This window comes from Triticum aestivum, unplaced genomic scaffold (genome assembly GCF_018294505.1).
Source record: "Triticum aestivum cultivar Chinese Spring unplaced genomic scaffold, IWGSC CS RefSeq v2.1 scaffold8609, whole genome shotgun sequence".
NCBI lineage: Eukaryota > Viridiplantae > Streptophyta > Magnoliopsida > Poales > Poaceae > Triticum > Triticum aestivum.
Genome location: NW_025225738.1, coordinates 11,594 through 30,686, shown reverse-complemented (window position 1 = coordinate 30,686; position 19,093 = coordinate 11,594). Strand labels below are relative to the sequence as shown.

The following is a 19,093-nucleotide window of genomic DNA, read 5'->3' as shown; positions in this document are numbered from 1 at the left end:
AATCGATTTGGATGGCGAGTTAATAATAGGCTAGGTGTGTAGGCATCGTAGCATGTTCTTTATCGCCGGGCGTGGCGCTTTATTGCCGGATGTGGCGGTTTGCATACTTATTTTCTCCTTTTTTGCTCGGACTTTGAGCTTCATTGGATGTTAAGACTCTGTTTCGATTTCTAATAATATGGCTGCATGCATCGACTAATGCAGAGGCCGGAGGTATTCCTCCTTTTCAAAAAAATGGTGGTGTGCACCAACCAGCTGCACTAGGTGGACCAATGCATCATCACATACGAGTGGTTCGTGAGGGAGGGAACATACAAGTTGGTGTTTTCAACCTCAAGTACACGCGCGGGAATGGCAGCCATGATCAGAAGGTCGTCATCGCCCAGTTGTGCATGCATAGCATGTCCTCATCTATCACTATTGCAGGGTCACGAGGCCTTATTTATTTGGGCATCGGCTGCCCAAATTTCGCCGACATTCAGAAGCAATATAGGATCATCAACACGGGAAGAAGCAAGACTCGCTGGCTGACCTAGTCGCAGCTATCATAGACCCATTCTACGCCAGCATGAAGGATGAAATCATAAACAGGTGTGTATGGCACTTGATCTGGGGGAGGGGGGAGATTGGACGCAGAACCCACAAGTATAATTGTGCAATCCTATTTTCGTTATCCTATGCTGATGGAGTTTGTGTATAATACGGACAATGAAAACAACATGCAAAGTTGCTCCATAGAGCTTTTGTTCAGCAAGAAGTGGGAAGTCAAGATGTATCTCGTAGGTAAACTAAGTATATCTGAATGTGCCATGATAAGGCACATGCCATATGGTATGAAGTATAATACGTTGAACCTCCATTTCAAAAATATATGACATTTCATAGGTGTAGGGCATTTTGGATCTCGGCCTCCATGAGGGCCCATTTTTTGAAAAATTCAAAATTCAAAATTTTTGGTTTAAAAAATATCTGAACATTTTTGTACAAGTAAACAAGGATGTGAGGTGTATGTGTGTACAATTTCAAGACGAAATATGTTGAGATGCAACTTGTACAAAAAAGACAAATTCATGGTCTGGGAGGATGAATAGTATCATGTGTTAAAAAGCCCCATTTTTTTTTTTGCATGGCCCTCATTTCATTGTATTTCATCCTGAAAATTTACACACTTGTGCATTATGCCTTCTAAAGTTTTTTTTAAATTCAAAAATACAAATTTTCGCAAATTTTGGATTTTGCATCTAGATGCCTCCATGGAGCTCGGCTTCTAAAACAATTCCCAATTTTATAGAGCTTTCTATCAAACTGTTCTAACCTTGATTTGATATTTTATAATTTAATATTAAATTGTTGAAAATAAATTAACATGTGTCTGAAAGAATAGTTTTTATTGCTTTACAAGAATATAAATATATACAAAATAGTGGTCAATAATTGCATCATGGACACGGTGTCCATGTCTAAAGATTTTTTAGTAAGTAATTAAGAGCAAAAAAGTTGAATGTAATCAAGATAAAATTACCTTCTCTTCAGTTTCCAATATATTATTGAAGATTCTTTCTTTTCACTTGCTTAAAAAACCATAATTGTTACTTGGTAATTTGTCTAGTAGACCCATTGTCTTTATTAGCATCACAAATATTGTAACATCTAATTCAAACTTGTGACAATGTAAATGTTTGCATACTAATCTAACAACGCAAACAAACTTGTGTCAGCTCACGAAATTTAAGTATTGATCTGATGACACATACAGATGACACATATATAAAAGATGTGGCATGCATATGTAATATTTTATTTAGACAATACTCTTTAGTGGTTATAGGGCCATATTATTTTTTAGCGGATAATGTGAATATCCATGAAACAATAAATTGAAATAACTCTCCACTCTAAAGAGGGGCATATTAAAAAAAATCACTTAGGGGATACCCTGGCGCATTTGCGAGGGCCGCTGTGCTAGTTGATATTAAAGTTGCATGAAACATGCAAAAAATTATAGGTACATTTAGATCGTACAAGATACATGATAGATTTTGGTGCTTGGGTGCAGTATTTAGCAATAAATGAAGATAGAGTTCGATCTATAGAAACATGGACGTATTGTCTACGTAAAGTCATCACAACATATGATACTATATTTTATCAATGTATCCATTGTTCGTTACACATTTATATGCTTGTATTTATGTGCCACTGCTAGTTGGAGATATGCTACTCATCAACCTATGGATTCTGGTCCAATTTTCCTCATTAAATAACCAGCACTTTAATTTTATAAATGATCATATTTTTGGAAATTATTTATTTTGAAAATACAAAAATACCTCCAACCACATTATACGCTCACAACTTGTTTCAACTAGCAAAACTAGGAAAATTTACAACATTGCTAGAGCTGTAGGTGACACAAGTGAAGTTCCTAATTTATATCGTAGAGATGTTGAGCGGCGAACTTTTACAGATTGATACATTGACTTCTTTAAGTGAGGGGGAAACTAGTCGCTTGCTTCAAACCATTGCACTTGGGCTGCAAAAAATGTTTTGCTAAGTAATATATTGGATTAGAAACCATCACTGCTCAAGATAGGCTCTGTAAGGATTTTGTGCACCTTGAAAATGGTAACAATATTATCAGGGAGAGATGATCAAACTTAAGGAGTCTCATGAGACCCTTTGTTTCTCCTGCATTAAATCTCTATCCACCCCTCTCTTCCCTTATTGTCATATAGACGTTCATGCTAACACTCTTTGTGATCAAGCAAATCCAGTTGAGGAGAACAAGAGATTATAATCCTAACTTGAGAAGATCTTAAGAGACAAACATCAGTGAGATATTGAGTCATTAAAATGATACGACTCATATAAGGGACTTGGGTTCAACTCTAGGTCCAACATGAAGAACAATGGTACTCCCCGGAAAATAAACTCTGTAAAAGGAGGGTAAAAGGGGAGTCATAATGGTAACGGCAATCGTGTGAGTGGGGATGTACTAGGTGTAACGCAACTCGCGATTAATTCATGGGGAAGTACAACCCATCATATGCGCTTCGTACGAGTAAGGATGTGCATGTATATGCTAAATTTGTTGGTCCATGTAATGTATATAACATGTTATTTGGTTTTCCAAAGTACTTGTTACTAACGCCAAAGAGATGATTGAAGAATAGGTACCTAAAGTCAAAGCTTAATTGCATCTAGGACTATACCGCTGGTGGCAAGTCATGGATAATTTATAGTGGTTGCACTAATGATATGACCAGACGAAGGGACAGGCTTTACAAATTTGTGTAAGATATATCTACTACCTCAAATGTTGTTTTTTTAGAATAATACGGGAAAGGTAATTGACTGGGCAAAGTGACAATCAGTAACAAGCTATCTATAGAAAATGTGATACTCGTCTAATCCTTTCATTATAACTTGCTTTTCATTCAAATAGGATAGATACAATCATTTTAGGAGAGATACAGTCTCAAATAGGATTGTGGGCATGTTGAAGGCAACATTTACGTGGTTGATTTCTCGAAATAAAGCACTTGGCATGAGAGATGCCTAATGGCCATAGCCGACTTGGGGTGGTTGTGGCACCACAAGCTAGTCCACGTTAGTGTGAGAAATCTACAAATTTGAACACATTCTTGGACTAATCGTGTCTCCTTTGAGAAATTTAGTGTTTGTAGTGATTGTATTGCCGGAAAGATAATTTGGGTGGTTGTGACAACTAGAACTTTGGGCCTCCTTCATATGGATCTCTTTGGGCCTCCAAAATACGATAGCCTTGGCGGAAACAATAATTATAGTCTTGACATTGTGGATGACTTCTCAAAGTACACTTTGGTGTTCATTCTTCGATCCATGGATGATACTCAAGATACATTCAAGACTTTTGCCAAGCAAGCTCAACACAAATTTCATGGGACAATCTTGGCAATAAGAATTGTTAACGACACTGAGTTGAAGAAGGGATACATCATCTTAAATTTTACACCATAAAATGTGTACAAAGGATCAATTGGTACCAAAGTAATATTGTAATACTTTGCTACATGTCATAAAGCCTCTATTTTCTAAAAGTGACAATTTTGAGACATTGTTTAAGTAGCATACTGGCATGATGCACGGAGAGTCTCTCCAATGTTAAGCTATGTCATTGATCATGGCTCCACAGGCGGCGACGTCAAAATTCTATCCTTTGCATTCATTGCCTACGCAAGCAAAAAAATTTTAAAAAACATAAACACTGTCAGCCGCCCAAAACAAATCTGAAGGCACAAGAAGAAACTAAATTAACTAAGTGTGTAATTAAGAGTAAACCATATATAAGCTTACTTGTTTATCCCAATCAGTGTTGCCAAAGGAAATGAAAAGAAGCAACAACGTCTGTGTCACCAATCCGCTCAATATTCCCAACCAAAGCCCCTGCATGCACAGAAGCTTGTTTATACCGACAAAGTGATCACCCAAATATAACACCACCACCACCACCAATTATTATTATTATTATTATTATTATTATTATTATTATTATTATTATTATTATTATTACTATTACTATTATTATAGTACTACTGCCTCCATTCCGGTTTATTAGGTTTGCATGTATCCCTAGATTGACAACTAGACCGACGTAATACAAGTTAAATGTCACAGAAAGAGTATCATTAGAAACTTTGAATTGTATATTTTCTAATGTTTATAATTTTTTGGCCTATACAAGTCATATTGTATCTGTCAAATTATTGATTTAGGAATACATGCAGGACTAATAAACCGGAAAGGAAGTAATATGTTGGTACTACACTATTAATGTTCATGCTGCTATACTAGTCTCCCTGTAAGGAGACTAGGAATATATATATACATACCTTTCCACCAAGATGGCACTTGAAGGTGAAAACTAGTGCTGCAGGGATACCAACTAGATAATACGCAATGAAATTAACAAAAGCGCCAATCTTCTGTTGTCCACAGCCCCGAACTATACCTGTAAAATTAACATAACCCTTTACTCGGTGTGCCAATTTGTGCCACACCTATAGACATGTTTCCGGTAAAAAAAAGTACAACTACACGAACTAAAAAACTCATCAAACTTTAGTCCCCATTTGGAACACATGAACTTGAAACGTGTGAATAAGAAAACCATTGAAATTGAGATGGCGTGTATCAAAAATTCCAAGAGAAACTGAAACCACGAAAAACCCTAAAACTCTCTTTTTGATGCCATGCGGGCAAAATCTAAAAATTGCACTCACAAAGAGAAGAAAACATGAGGTAGAACATCGCGTTTGGTCTCCTCTAAAATTCCTATGTACTCCCTCCATCGTATTATGTAAGACGTTTTTTCATACTAGCGTAGTGTCAAAAAACATCTTAAATTATGGGACCGAGGGAGTAGTAACTAACTACACGAAATTTGAAAAGAAAAGCAGGAAAGTAATTCTTTCGTTCCAAATGGCGCGAAAGAAATATTTCTTGCAGGAATAGTATTTCTAAAATTCCTACTGTATATATGTTTTGTCTATATACTCTAAACGGGGCCACACAAAATCAAAGGCTCTTGATTAGCTCCACGTGACGTCTCACTTTGAGTGAGTCCAACCTATCCACGTATGCATCAATAATTAATTGTTCAGCCCCGGACCTCCCCTGCCCGTGGAGGATACTACGATGGGGTGCAGGCCGCGGCGAAGGTGGCATCATGCATGCCGGCGAGCCAGCATGCAGCTAGCGCTCTGACTGCGTCGTTCCGATTATCACAACGCAGTTTTTATCCTATCTTGTCCCCATGTCGGAAGACTGTGTCTTGTCAAGAGCTCCGGCGATGTACTGACGGGGACCACGGTGACGAAAGGAGCGACGTCTTTTGGCAGGGTTCGCCGGTGCGGCGGAAGGCCTGAGAGACTTGTAATCTAAGTGGGCGAAAAGGAATCCCAAAGAATAATATAGTTTACTTACTCCTACCTGCATGCTAGGCTAAGGATAACTGATCCCATTCTAACTAAGCTAACCACGAATTCCATAGATTTGTTTGCCCCCAGTCAAAATGATGGGGCGGTACATACGAACCAAGGAAGTAAAGTACGTATATATACTGGTGTGAAATGTATAATTTTTGTTTACTAGCTAGTCAAACTGTGCAGTAAATAAAGCCTTGTTCCACAACATGCATGACATGACATGCAATCATATATACCTGAGAGGACGTACTGGAGGCCGTCGAAGAGGACGGAGACGGCGAGGATGAGCATCATGGTGGCGACGTAGGAGACCACCTCCTGGTCCTTGCTGTATGCACGGCCCCACACTTTGTGCACCAGAACCAGGAGGAGCCCTTCCGACGTGCCCACCAGAAAAGCCAGCACGATCACCACGCGGGCCGCCAGAAGCGCCGCCCGTGGCCGCCCCGCCCCGAGCTCGTTGGACACGCGCGTGCTTATGGCCGAAGAGAGCCCATTCGGGACCGTGCACACCAAGGAGTTGGTGTTCAAGCTGCACCGTGAAGCACCGGAGATACGTACATCAAGCAAGCAGCGATCATCCATGCATGGACATGGAGTGGAGATCAATCTATCCATCACAAAGAGAGAAGGAAGATCAACTTATAGTATACCAGATGGAGAGGACGGCTGTCTCGAGCTTGGGGTTGGGGAGAAGGCCGGACAGTATCACCATCACCTCGAACGACCACCACTCCATGCTGCAAATTTTCCAGAGATCAATTTTAATAAATTCCACAGAATTGCATTTGTGGTGGTTCATAAGTTCACTATACTTCGGTAGCTCTGAACTCTGATACAAGTGAGTATACTGACCAGACCATGAGTGCGGATGGCACGGCGAGCTTCAAGAAGGGGATGAGGCCGTGGAATGCCTCGAAAGAGAACCCCGTCCAGCTCTTGTTGCACGACGGCGAAACCCTGACGTAGACGGCCAGTATGGAGACGTTGGTGAGGTACGACACGGCGTTGGCCAGCGCCGCCCCTCTGATCCCCAGCCGCAGCCTGTACACCAGCGCCCAGCACACCAGCACGTGGCTCACCGCGGTGGCGCCGGAGCTCAGCATCACCGGCACCACCAGCTTCTGCGCCTGCAGGAACCGCACGTGGCACTGCAGCCACCCGTAGAAGAAGAGCGCCGGGATCATCCACCGGATGTACGTCCCCGCCCCCGCCGCGATCTCTGGGTCCTGCCCCAGGTGCAGCAGGATCGCGCCGGTGTTCGCCCACACCGCGGCGATCGGCAGGCTCGCCAGGCCCAGCACCAGCATCGCCCTCTGCTTGTACACTCCCAGCATGTGGTGCTCGCTCGCCCCGAAGGCCTGCCCGCACAGGGTGTCCAGGGCGAACGACATGCCGGTCTGCCATGGTTCGATCGACAAGGTAAGTGCAGAGTGGAAGAAGAGCATGCATGCATGTGCGCCGTATCGTATGTGAATGTGAGCTTAACTAGCTCGAGTAGTAGAGTACCAGGAAGCTGAAGCCGGTGACGATGGCGAATGAGCTGGCCATGGAGGCGCTGGCCAGCGCGAGCTCGCCGAGGTGCCCCACGAACATCACGGAGATCATCTGGATGACGCTCTGCAGCAGGCATCCCACGATGAGCGGCCCGGCGAGGCGGAGCTGTCTCTTGGCCTCGCTCGTCGCCAGCACTAGGTTCACGGCCACGGCCGTGCCTTTGGCACTGGGGAGCGCCGGCTCCATGCTTAACTCCATGGATCCGCTCTTGGTGCTTCCGCTGGGGAGCTACCTCGGCTCACTCGGTCAGCGTCTCCGTCTCTGCTTTTGAAGCTAAAAGATTGCTGATGCCACACAGTATGTAACGGAAGAAAAAATTGATCTATATATTAGAAAAAAAAAAGGACGGCTGAGATTCACCAACGGAGTGTTAAGATGTACGTATATGGCTGAACAGTTCATTTACATGGAGGCTTTTCGGAAATGTTATCTCTCAAACTTTTGCCCGGAGGCCAACCTTGGCGAACGTCATCCCCGCCGTCGCACAGATCTTAGCGGAAGCCCAATGCCACGTTAATTCCCTGGAGGCGTTCACTCTGAACAGCGAACGGGTGGACGTTCCTTCTTTTTCTCAAAAAAAAAAAAACGATGCGCATTTGGAGGGAGTCGAACTAGCCATCTATGTGCACTCACCATTCAGCTGAAGCTAGGGTTTGTGAACACTTGCGTTCAAACTTTTTTTCTGTATTTGAGTAAACTGCGCCCAAGATGAGCGAACACATTTGTTTTAGACAAGATGAGCAAACACATGGAAAAATAAAGATTGCTGGATAGTAGGCTTCAGCCCACTGTCGGATGCATGAAGGCGAGTGCGAGTTCAGACTCGCCATAGGCGGCATATAGCTTGCGGGGTTTCCTTGGCATATGAACACAAATATTCCCCCGAAAATTAAAGATGCAAGTTTCATCGAAAATCCATAGCATTGTCCACAAAACAATCAAGATGAGTACTGATAGTCAATCAAACAAAAAGAGACGAGTTCGGGTCGTCAATCAAAAGAAAAAAAAAATATGAGTACTAATTGTAAAGTTTCCGTCTGAAAGACACAATATTGCATGTTCAGATAAAGAAACAAAATTAACCATAACTAAAATCATTTGAGAGGCACAAGGGTAATAGGATTCAATGGCATAGGCAGCACCGGCCGACCACGAACACCAAGGCGTGTTGCCGGTGCCGATGCCTGGAGCCCATTTTGACGGCTATCGAGGAGCACACAAAGAGCAAACTTTAAGAGGGGTTTATAGATGAACGGGCGGGGAACTTGGAACCTGCATGAGTTGTTTCTTTTCTTCATTTTTCCACTAGTTCTCGTCTTTCTTCTTCCACTTTTTCCGCTGGTTTTTCTTCTTTCATTTCTCTTATTTGTTTTTTATATTTTACTTTGTTTCCTTTGTTTTGTTCATCTTTTTTCCTTCCTATAGTTTTCAATACATTAACATTTTTGCAAACATGTGATGAACATTTTAACAAATACGAGATCATTTTTTATATAAATACGTGAGTATTTTTTTTACAAATACTCGATAATATTCTTTATAAATACATGACAAATTTTTTTTAATACGTGTTGAACATTTTGCAGATTTGTGAAGATTCTGTTCTAACACATGAAAAACATATTATATATAATCAATAGTTTTTATTACATAATATATTTTCAAAATCATTAATAATTTCTTTTAGAATCTACATGATAACATTTTTTCACAGTATTTGAATAAGGTTACCGGAGATGGATTCGGCCTAGATCAAATATGTGTAGGCGATTTGTCCAGCAGGTGGGTTCTTATAACCACCCCTACATTAGTGACGGTTTCAATTCAATTACAATCATGTCACCACTCAAAATTCGTGTCAATCCTAGACTCGCCTTAAACGATGCTGGATAGGGGGGCGGGGAGGGGGTGTTTTTCCGCCTTTGGGTGTTTGGGTGTCTCATTTTGTCACATTAGGTCCAGACATGCCCAAAAGATGAATTATTGTTCTATTTTGAAATTTTGCGCAGTGTCCTACCAAGGTTGAAGTGCCCGCAGTCTCCTTAGGACAATTGGGAAGTTACATTTAGGGAATATGGTGGGACGATACTTTCTAGACCCGTATCCTTATAAGCATCAACGTTTGTAGCCTCATTTCACATGCTAGGGAGGACATGTCTCTAAGTAAGGATACCGACAGTCGGAGGAGAGGGACTTTGTCGGTGATTAAGGGTGCCAGGTTGGAGGAGAGTGTCTTGCGGGCATATTTTAACCAAGTCAACCAAAAATAGTGTCTAGAGGCCAGGACCGACATGTCCATTGTTCCCGAGTACACACCCGAACGGATTGAGTGTGTTATTACTTCGGAAGCTATCAACCCATACGCTAGCTTTTCGTAGATTAGATCTACGCCATTGTAATCGATCTTGTTTATCATCAAAGATACATAGGCAGAAGATATGACTTTTACCCATCCGGGTCTGGACCTGGGTAAAACCGCTGTGTCACCCAGATTCTTTTGGACAGCACTCATCTATCTACTACTTTTGATGATTGCGGTGCATTAGTCTTTAACACATTGGCGGAAAAAAAACACTCACCACCTTCAACACAGACATGAAAGTAAGAACATTATAATTAATCTTGATCAGGCAGGACATAAGGATTGTTGATCACCGGTTCCACCCGAAAATGCAACTCAAAAGACATGCATCTAGTACCTAGCAGTTCGTACCCTGGCATGAGATGGATCATATAGTGGGATCATCTTTTCTTGACGTGGCCAGCGGATTGTATCTCGGCCGGAGGCGAGGAGGACGGCAATCAGGCTGACGGGTGGATGGTTCCTTGGATCGTTTCTTGACGCCCGGGCCGGCAGCTGCTCGTAGGCCTCACCTAGGTCTGTCCATCACGGCGGCCGCTGGTACCTGGTAGACGATGTTGTTGGGTTTAGCCTTAGTTTCCCTCTCTCTCTCTCTCTCTCTCTCTCTCTCTCTCTCTCACCGGACTGGAGGTAGAAGAAAGAGGAGCACAGAAGAAGAAGGAAGCTCAAACTCCACACCGGATACGTGACCAGTTGTAGTCTAGCTAGCGAACTAGGCGCTCACCCGGCGACCCGGCCACTTTCGTGCATGGGGCCATGCATGCAGCTCCTCCACGAGACCCGACCTCCACGCCTCGCTGTGCTGCATGCACGCGCGCGCTAAACCGCTCGGCCTCGCGCACGACGCGCACAAACACGCTGGACGCGGGCAGCCCAACAGATGGACGCTACTGCCTAACAGCCACGAGCGCACACACACAACTAACGCACACCTACGACCAGACCCGACTCCGCGGAGCGCGGACTAGACCTGCCGCCCCTACGCCGGAGTCGATCGACCTGGCGCATGCATGCACGCCGGTCGCCACCGTGTCTGGGTCACGGCCTATTCCCAACAGATGGTGCTCACCTCGATGATCGATCTGGTTCCTGAGCGCGCGCCGGCGTGCATGCAAGGCATGCTGTGCAACCAACAAGGAAGGAGGGAGGGCGGGAAGAGAAACGGCAGGAGCTAGAAGCTGGATGGCGGAGGTGGTTTCCGTGGACATTTTTTTAAAAGTTTCAATTGTTTTCTTCTTCTTATTGAGATACATATTTCAATTTCTAGAACAGTTGAAAGGGGCAAAAATAACACCAGCTAGATGTATAGAAGTACTCCCTCCGTCCCATAATATAAAACGTTTTTTGACACTACACTAGTGTTAAAATATGTCATACATTATGGAACGGATGGAGTAGTAGTTAACAGAAGCTGATGCTAAGGGCATCTCCAAGGCAGGCTTGTAAACCCCCCGCAATCGTCCGGATCGCGAAAACCATCCAATGCGGTCCTGTATCGGTCCGCGGGGCGGTCCGAACGCGATTTCTCCCGCAAAACGGAGACAAAAGTGGGGGAGGTTTGCAGGAGTCCGGACATGCGAAACGTATGAATCCGACACTCCTGGCCCACCCAAAAACCCTTCCCGGACCCGCGACTCCATCCTCCCCATTTTCTCTCCTTCCTTCTTTCTCTCTTGCCGTCACAGCCACTCCACCACCGCGGCCACCACGCCACATCCCTGCCGAAAATCTGCGTCTCCGTCACCTCCGACGATCAAGTAGGGCTCCCCGCAGCTTCTCCTCCATCTCCGTTCAACCCCCTGTCGTCTGATCGCCCCGCCAGGTACCATCATTTACCATGCCCGACAACTGTTCGATGAATGCCGGAGCTAAAAACAGTTTTTCCCTAGCAGCTCAAGGAAGATACAAAATTTTAACTAGCGCTGCATGCTTTGGTTGCTTTGGTGTCATGGATAACAAATAAGGTCTGCAAGTTGAATATTAAGCGTCGCTTTGGTGTCACGGATAACATTTCTTGACATGAGATAGATAGATTGCAACAGATGCAAATGAAATGCTTGCAAGTTGGAATGATATAACACCGGAAGAAGATGCATTTCACCACAGGATTAGCACCAAGCAAGCTTAATATCCTCGGATTTAAAGACCCTACAATGACACTAAAGTTGACTACTAGGTAGGATAGGACTACCATCAAAGACGGACTGCATCTGCTAATAAACATCACCCAGATAGAGTACTTAGTTTCAGCTGCAACTCCAAAATATGCAACCACGAACTGCCTTGAGTGCTGGAGCTAATCACACCAATGCGTCGGACCAAGGGGAGAGCTTGTCGATGCGGATGTGCAGAGGAACTTCCATGGACGCAGCCCCGTCCCCTGCTGCTGCATTTTCAGCTTCGACAGTTAACATCCTACAAGGTCCCTCCCATTTAGGAATCCTAGCAAGAACAACAGCAGCCGAGCAAGCCTAATAAGAAAATTAACATTCCACCACTATCCGCTCACATTATGCCTCCTAAATTAAATTTGAGAGAAAATATGCACTGTGCAATGTGTGCTAAAATACCATTTCCCTACGACGGGCTAGCTACCTGCCACATTCAGTTTTCATACAAACAATCAAGATCCTACCAAGTGACATTTGTTCATCCTCGCAAGAACTACAGCAGTCAAATAAGTAAAATGAACAGCCAAGCGATCGACATGAACAGGCCAAGTAGGATTACTAGTTACCACTTACCAGTGATCAGCTGCATATATAGCGTACAGCCGGGCACTTGTTGCCGTGGCTCGCCTTGACCTCCTTGTCGATGCGGAGACGGATGACGATCCCTCCTCCATCCGGCGCCGGCACGTCGGACGGCACCGGCAGGTACCTGCCACCCGCGCCCATGGCCGCCTCCTCCGACGGCACCGGGCAGCTCTCCACCTTGGCGTCCAGCATCAGGACGTCCATGTGGCAGGTGTCCGTGTCCACGGGCGCGTGCACCCACACCTTGCACCTGTACCAGCCTTCCTCCTCCGCGGGCGCGGCCACGCGCACCACCTTGACGCCGCGCTCGCTCGCCACGAGCAGGAACAGCTGCTCCCCGTCCTCCGCGGCCAGCAGCCGCCACCCCTGCTCCACCGCCTGCATCTGGATCTCGAGCACGGACCCGTAGGCGATGTCGGTCACTTGCCACTGGTGGCGCTCGGCGAGGTGGCCGCGGAGCGCGGGCGGGGCGCCGAGGAAGCCGCATCCGGGCTCGGGGCAGCGGCACGGAGCGTGCGGGCACACCAGCCGGTGGTCGCCCGCCATGCAGTACACCACGGAGCTACCGCAGCCGTACGCCTGGTTGGGGCAGGGCACCCTTACCGCCAGGAGGTAGCGGTCGGCCGCGTCGTCGCGCTCGTACGCGCCGTCGCACGCCGGGCACTTGTTGGCCAGGTTCGCGGCGCAGGGGCCGCACGCCGCGTGCTTCGCCGGGCACTGCACAAGAAGCAAAATTATTGTGTGTGTATGAGACGGCAAGGAGTGACCGGTAAGGAGCAAAGATGATCCATTTTACTGTACGTACCTGGAAGACGGGAGGCTTGAGCGGCAAGGAGCAGACGGGGCAGTCCAGCAGGGACTTGTCGAAGTCGACGGCGATCTCCACTCTTGGGGCGGCGGCGGCGGCGGGCACCATCACCGTCGCTGCGGTCTCCCCGTCTTCCTCCTTGAGCTGGACACCGTCTTCACCGAGAGGGACGCCGGCGTCCGGCGGCAACACCCAGTTGTCCTTGCCGCCGCGAGTGCGAACCATCTTGTTCGCCGGCGCGGCGCAGAGGAGGGGAAGGGGAATGCGGGCGCGAGGAGTGGGAGAATGGGGAAGGGGAATGCGGCGGGGAGGAAGAAGTTGTTGTGACTCTGGATGAGCGGAGCAGAGCACGGGAGGAGAGCGAATGGGTGTGCAGAGCAGTTTTGCATCAAATCGGCAAGCCATGGGCGGTGGTGGTGGTGGGGTGGGGGAGTGGCCACGTGAAGGAGAGACAGACAGACAGAGACATCGTCCGCTCCTCCTTTTAAATTTTGATTTTTGAAGCCTTGCCCGCGAAAACCTCTGCCTTCTCATTTTCATTTCCCCCCAAACTTCATTTTTTCTTTCGGATTCTCATTTCCCCTAAACTTCATTGGATTTCATTTAATCTTCCCTCAGTCCCATAACGCGTCAAAAATGCTCCTATATTATGGGACGGAGGGAGTATTTAAAAGAAAAAGAAAATAGTTGTCCTTCCACTCTATTTCAGCCTGTGTACAGACATCTCCCCAGTTGGGCTGCCTCTAGCCGGCCCAAACAGGCACCTGATAAGCCAGTAAACCTCCAGTTGCGGTGCAGCGTTGTCCTACCGCATGCCCTATCCATCGCGCGGGGTTTCCTCGATAATTTGGATAATAATATTAGACAAGAGCTTTGGGCGTTTAATGACTACACCTCATGAATCTCCAAGAATAGCAGAAGAGTATGCCAGCTAGCAGAGAGTGAAAACATTTGCTTTTTCGGTTACCCCTCCTGATTTTGTGAACAGCGTGTGTGCTTCACGTGGCCACGACATCTGTGAATTCTCCGATGTTATGGTAGGAAGGGTGCACGCACAATCCAGAAGGGCCCTTAAATGCGCAAAGAGGCAATTTTTGGTTGCGCCTCCCAATTTTCTGCTCGGCAAGGAGATTCATATGGCTCACGAAATCCTTTGTCAACAAATTGGCGCTCATATTTTAGTAGGGCGGATGTATGCATAATCAAGAGAGGTGATAAAATCCTAAAAATAACCTATGACACCCCATCGGCCATATGAATTGCCCACGTGCAGCAGCTACGGCACACCACCGCCGACCACCCATCTCTGTCATCGGGCACCGTCTCCGGACAAAGACCACCACGCGGTGCTGCTCCTCCGAGAAGAAGATGCCGCCACACTTCGATAACCGGGAGGGGGAAGCGGTGGCAGATCATTTTCCGCGTTGCGGCAGCCTAGTTAGGGCTGTGAAAAAAATCCATGGTATTTTTCTCCACGAACGAACGGCACCAACACATAGCATCCATGGCATGACATCGCCTCGCCGGACCGATTTTCACCGGCCGTGTGATACCGTCATGGGAACGAGACAGGCACCATCACCTCACAGCTAGCACTGCACTCGTTGCAGGGTCAAGCATCAAAAAGAAAGGTAAAATGCTTTGCACTAGCCACTCACGCCGTGGCTTGCATTGCCGTTTCCGTGCAAAAGCATGGATGCACACTCTTTCAAGAACTACTTCCATACATCTATCTGGTGCTTTTCTCTTCTTTCATGTGTTCGGGAAATCGAAATGTGCATCTCGACAAGAAGAAAAGAATTGAACTTATAATTCGAACTTATAAAAAATTGTCACTCATAGCCTTTTACCCGGAGGAATAATAGATTTTTCTTTTATCAAATCAGACTTTAACGGCTTAACCCAATGTCTAATTTGTAGGAGAAATTCCTGCATTTAACATCTCTTCCAACAGCGCAAAAAGATTTCCTTTGTTTTTCAAATATCTCTCAGTTGTTCACTTGGAGTTAACAAGAACAAGTTTAGGAAGAAGAAGAAGTTCCTCGCACTCACCAACTATTGCCTGCTCTCTTCCCGTTTTTGTTACATGCATACGGCATGTCTGCAATTTTCTCTTCATAGTTAGCATCAAATCTTGTATATGCATGTTTTTTTTTCTGAGCAACTGAAATTTCAAGACAAAAATGTCAGCTCCAAAAGTCCGTGTTTTGGTTCAAACAAATCCTGGTATGATATATCTTTATTTCTGGGCCTTATCAATAACACTCCTGTCCTGAATATCATCAGTTATATGTTTTGGTGATCCGAACTATATTTGGAAAATATGAGACCATTTCAGACAATATGTATCCAGAATATGAATATGCTTGCACAACATAATTAGGAGAGGATATTCTCAGGGTAAGAAATTCAAGTACGTACCCTCGCCAAAAAGAAAAAAACTTCAAACAATTAGCACTAACTGACGACGTTGTTCAGCCTTCGCAGTTGTGAATTCCTTTGTGAGCCACAACTACAATATATAGTGTAAAACACAGTTTTAACAAACATCACAATGCAGTTGCTCACAATTTTCAACCTACATCTCAGCTTGCACTACTAATGTTATTCAGCCTTCACGGTTGTAAGGTCATCTGTGAACAGAACTGGAATATAGCTTCAGGCTTCATGTACCAAAATACAAAATAAATTTCCACAAATTTAACAGTGTAGTTGCTTTCACAAATTTCAATCTATTGCTGGTAGTTTTCTCAAGTCCCAAAATAACAGCAGACGTGTACCTTTTACAAGTACATCAAGATGTGAATGACAAACAAGACAGGTTCAAAGTCTTTCTGAGGGGCTCCATTGGTGGATGAAGCTAAAGTGTTGCCACCGCTGGATCCAGTTTTCATGTTGGAGCAAATTGATTCGTGCGGAGCCGGGGGCTCTATAGTACAAGGGCAAGCTCAGATTAGAAGGCCCCCCGAACAAGTCCTGGACTACGGAGTCGATGAAAGTTGTTCTGATGAACCTTGGTGGCAACCCGATCGAGATCCTAGCGCCGACAAACCGCCGCCAGCTCGAGGAAATGGCTTGGCTACGTGACCCGTTCTATGTTGACAAGCTGGTGACACGTGTCAAGCGCAAAATCAAGAGGGGCTACTAAAAAGCAAGTGTTTTCATGCTCCACTAGCTGACATATATAGTCTTCTGCTATCAATAAAAGCAAAAAATAAATTAAAAAGTCAGTGACTCGGATATAAAAATTTGGTAGTTATCCAAACGCATGCCATGCCCATCAGTCAATACCGATAGTTTGGTAGGATGGAGATGACTTGCTTTCATTTTAATATAGAAAGATTATTTTGTTAGAAAATGGTTTTTTCTAACAAAGCACATTTATATAAAAAAGAATTATGGTCATGTGTAGTAGAAGTCACTATTTCTTTTGTGGGGGGAGGGGCAAACTCCATCCCTCAAAGCTCAACACTTTATTATTAGCAGTCTGAGCAGTGTACAGAGATAAGTTTGGGCCTTAGGAAGGAGATGGCTTGAAAAGCCCTTTTGAAACTACATCTAGAACCTTTGCTGCAAAGAAAAGTACAGCTAGAGGAAGATATACCGGAGAAGGATTTCTTAGCAAGATTATGAGCCATAGAGCTTTTAATCATTGGAATGTGCTCAATCCTGTAAGAATGAAGACTAGAGACAAGATCAAAGAAATCAACAAAGCAGGTCGTATGCTCCAATGTCCAGGATGCCAAACTCCTGCAAATGAAATGCTTGCAAGTTGGAATGATATAACACGGAAGTAAGATGCATTTCACCACAGGATTAGCACAAAGCATAATATCCTCCTACAACGACATTAAAGTTGACTAATACTAGGTAGGACTAGCATCAAAGTTGAACTGCATCTGCTAATAAACATCACCCAAATACTTAGTTTAAGCAACCACGAACTGCCTTGAGTGAGTGCTGGACCTAATCAAACCAATGCGTCGGACCAAGGGGAGAGCTTGTCGATGCGGATGTGCAGGGGAACTTCCATGGACGCAGCCCCGTCCCCTGCTGCTGCTGCTGGCACCAGGTACATGGGCGGCACCATCAGGAACGTCGGCTCGCCCGCGGCGACCACCGCGCCGGGCGACGAGCTGCTCCTCATGTGCATGTCCACCAGCACCATGTCCTCCTTGCCGCACTTGGCCGGCTCCAGGTTGACCCACATCTTGCACGCGAACCGGGGCCGCGTCGCCGCGCTCGCCCTGGCGCACACCACGGACACGGCGGTCACGCCGGCGCCGAGCGCGCCCACGGTGAGGAGGAACACGCGGTTGTCGTCGTCGCCGAGGAGCACCAGCCGCGGCGCCGACACCGGCACGCGGAGCTGGCTGGCCTTGCCGTACTGCACGGCGCGCACCGGCACCGAGTGGACGGTGTGGAGGTGGCCGGCGAGCGCCTGCGGCGCGCCGACGTAGCCGCAGCCGGGCTCCGTGCAGCGGCAGGGCGCGTGCGGGCACGCGGTGTGGTGCTCGGCGACCTCGTGGTAGGTGACGTACCGCTTGCAGCCGGGGTTGGGGCACTCGGTCCTGGTGGAGGAGACGACGGCGTCCAGCGCGGGACAGGGGTCGAAGAAGCCGGCGCCGTCCACGCACGCCTTGCACTGGCCGCAGGGCAGCTGGGCGACGCAGCCGGCGCAGGCCAGGTGCCCCGCTTTGCACTGCAGCAGCAGCAGGAACACAGGTCGGAGTCCGTCGGTGAATCAGCACATCTTCTTGAGGAAGGAAAGGATGGATGTTTCACCGGGCGGCACGGCACCGAGAGCGAGTGTGGAAGAAAAAAGGGAAGAACCTGGAAGACGGGGGGCTTGAAGGGGAGGGTGCAGAGGGGGCAGTGGAGCAGGCGCTTGTCGATCCTCACGGCGAGCTCCTCTCTCGGGCCGAACGCCGACGCCGCCGCGACGATGGCGCCTCCGTCTCCTCCTCCGGCCGCATCTGGAGCGACGAGCTCTTGCTTCACGGAGTGGGCGTCGGGCAGGTCGAGGCGCGGCTTCTTGGCGCTCTCCTCGTCGGCCTTGTCCGGCGAAGCCCTGCTCCTCCCCTCGACGGCGACGGCGGCGCCCTGCATCCTGGCTGGCCGGACTTTGGGGAAAGAGAACTTTTTTCTAGCAGGAGTTGTGAGAGAGAGAGAGGAGAAGAGCAGAGGTCCAAGAAGAAAAGGGGCCGAGGCAGCTACGGCTTCGTCATTGACCGGTCCTGGATAGTAGCACTTGCCACCGTCATTAACGTAGTAGTACTAGCTCTTCATGATAAACGAGCCAAAATGGTTTGATATATGCACATTACTGTCATAATGCCCCAACCAGCTGCATGTACTATGTTATATCATTGTTTAGCGTAAAAAAAATGTCTTACATTTTGATACGGAGGTTGTATTTTTTATGATTCGGCAAAGCAAATATCTACATTATTCCTCTCCATCCTCTCCATATCTTCCATATCTAACGGTTGCCGTAATTAGCGTAATCGGTCAATTATGGTTAGGATAGTAATTGTGAGTACTTGTATATCTTTTGTAAGCATCTACTGCTTTTCTTAACCGGCTGCATCTATTACTATGAGATATCAATGTTAAGATATTTTTGTATATGTTGTGAGTACTT

At 46.4% G+C, this 19,093-nt stretch overlaps 3 protein-coding genes across 5 annotated transcripts; all 3 read right to left on the bottom strand.

The window, feature by feature from the left end:
* Positions 1-3,930: 3,930 nt before the first annotated feature.
* On the bottom strand, positions 3,931-7,833 carry LOC123172345 (protein DETOXIFICATION 16). The gene is made up of 7 exons (XM_044589335.1): positions 7,476-7,833; positions 6,822-7,366; positions 6,620-6,706; positions 6,203-6,498; positions 4,872-4,990; positions 4,336-4,425; positions 3,931-4,211 (listed from the first exon to the last, which is right to left on the bottom strand). Exons 1-7 carry the CDS (start codon positions 7,719-7,721, stop codon positions 4,161-4,163), a joined length of 1,434 nt encoding a protein of 477 aa, XP_044445270.1. The 5' UTR covers positions 7,722-7,833; the 3' UTR covers positions 3,931-4,160.
* Positions 7,834-11,859: 4,026 nt separating this feature from the next.
* On the bottom strand, positions 11,860-18,643 carry LOC123172344 (E3 ubiquitin-protein ligase SINA-like 3). Its single transcript, XM_044589334.1, has 3 exons — positions 18,283-18,643; positions 17,465-18,151; positions 11,860-12,230 (listed from the first exon to the last, which is right to left on the bottom strand). The coding sequence occupies exons 1-3, from the start codon at positions 18,556-18,558 to the stop codon at positions 12,186-12,188; spliced, it is 1,008 nt and encodes a 335-aa protein (XP_044445269.1). The 5' UTR covers positions 18,559-18,643; the 3' UTR covers positions 11,860-12,185.
* Positions 12,033-13,883, bottom strand: LOC123172342 (E3 ubiquitin-protein ligase SIAH1B-like). Of its 3 annotated transcripts, none has more exons than XM_044589333.1 (3): positions 13,447-13,883; positions 12,630-13,358; positions 12,033-12,268 (listed from the first exon to the last, which is right to left on the bottom strand). In XM_044589333.1, the coding sequence occupies exons 1-2, from the start codon at positions 13,852-13,854 to the stop codon at positions 12,636-12,638; spliced, it is 1,131 nt and encodes a 376-aa protein (XP_044445268.1). In that variant the 5' UTR covers positions 13,855-13,883; the 3' UTR covers positions 12,033-12,268; positions 12,630-12,635. The 3 variants fall into 3 exon arrangements, with proteins under 3 accessions (XP_044445268.1, XP_044445267.1, XP_044445266.1); XM_044589332.1 differs by having other exon boundaries at positions 12,077-12,271; XM_044589331.1 differs by having other exon boundaries at positions 12,096-12,327.
* Positions 18,644-19,093: the final 450 nt, after the last annotated feature.

What these genes read in the sequence shown, in the direction of transcription:
- LOC123172342 (XM_044589333.1), bottom strand. Translation starts at nt 13,854, where the DNA reads ATGGCTTGCCGATTTGATGCAAAACTGCTCTGCACACCCATTCGCTCT. An exon ending in TCAAGCCTCCCGTCTTCCAG is followed by an intron (nt 13,359 to 13,446) that starts GTACGTACAGTA and finishes CTTCTTGTGCAG; the next exon opens with TGCCCGGCGAAGCACGCGGC.
- LOC123172344 (XM_044589334.1), bottom strand. Translation starts at nt 18,558, where the DNA reads ATGCAGGGCGCCGCCGTCGCCGTCGAGGGGAGGAGCAGGGCTTCGCCG. An exon ending in TCAAGCCCCCCGTCTTCCAG is followed by an intron (nt 18,152 to 18,282) that starts GTTCTTCCCTTT and finishes CTGCTGCTGCAG; the next exon opens with TGCAAAGCGGGGCACCTGGC. An exon ending in CCATGGAAGTTCCCCTGCAC is followed by an intron (nt 12,231 to 17,464) that starts ATCCGCATCGAC and finishes GTTCCTCTGCAC; the next exon opens with ATCCGCATCGACAAGCTCTC.
- LOC123172345 (XM_044589335.1), bottom strand. Translation starts at nt 7,721, where the DNA reads ATGGAGTTAAGCATGGAGCCGGCGCTCCCCAGTGCCAAAGGCACGGCC. An exon ending in CCATCCGCACTCATGGTCTG is followed by an intron (nt 6,707 to 6,821) that starts GTCAGTATACTC and finishes GAAAATTTGCAG; the next exon opens with CATGGAGTGGTGGTCGTTCG. An exon ending in CCTCCAGTACGTCCTCTCAG is followed by an intron (nt 4,991 to 6,202) that starts GTATATATGATT and finishes TTAATTTTACAG; the next exon opens with GTATAGTTCGGGGCTGTGGA.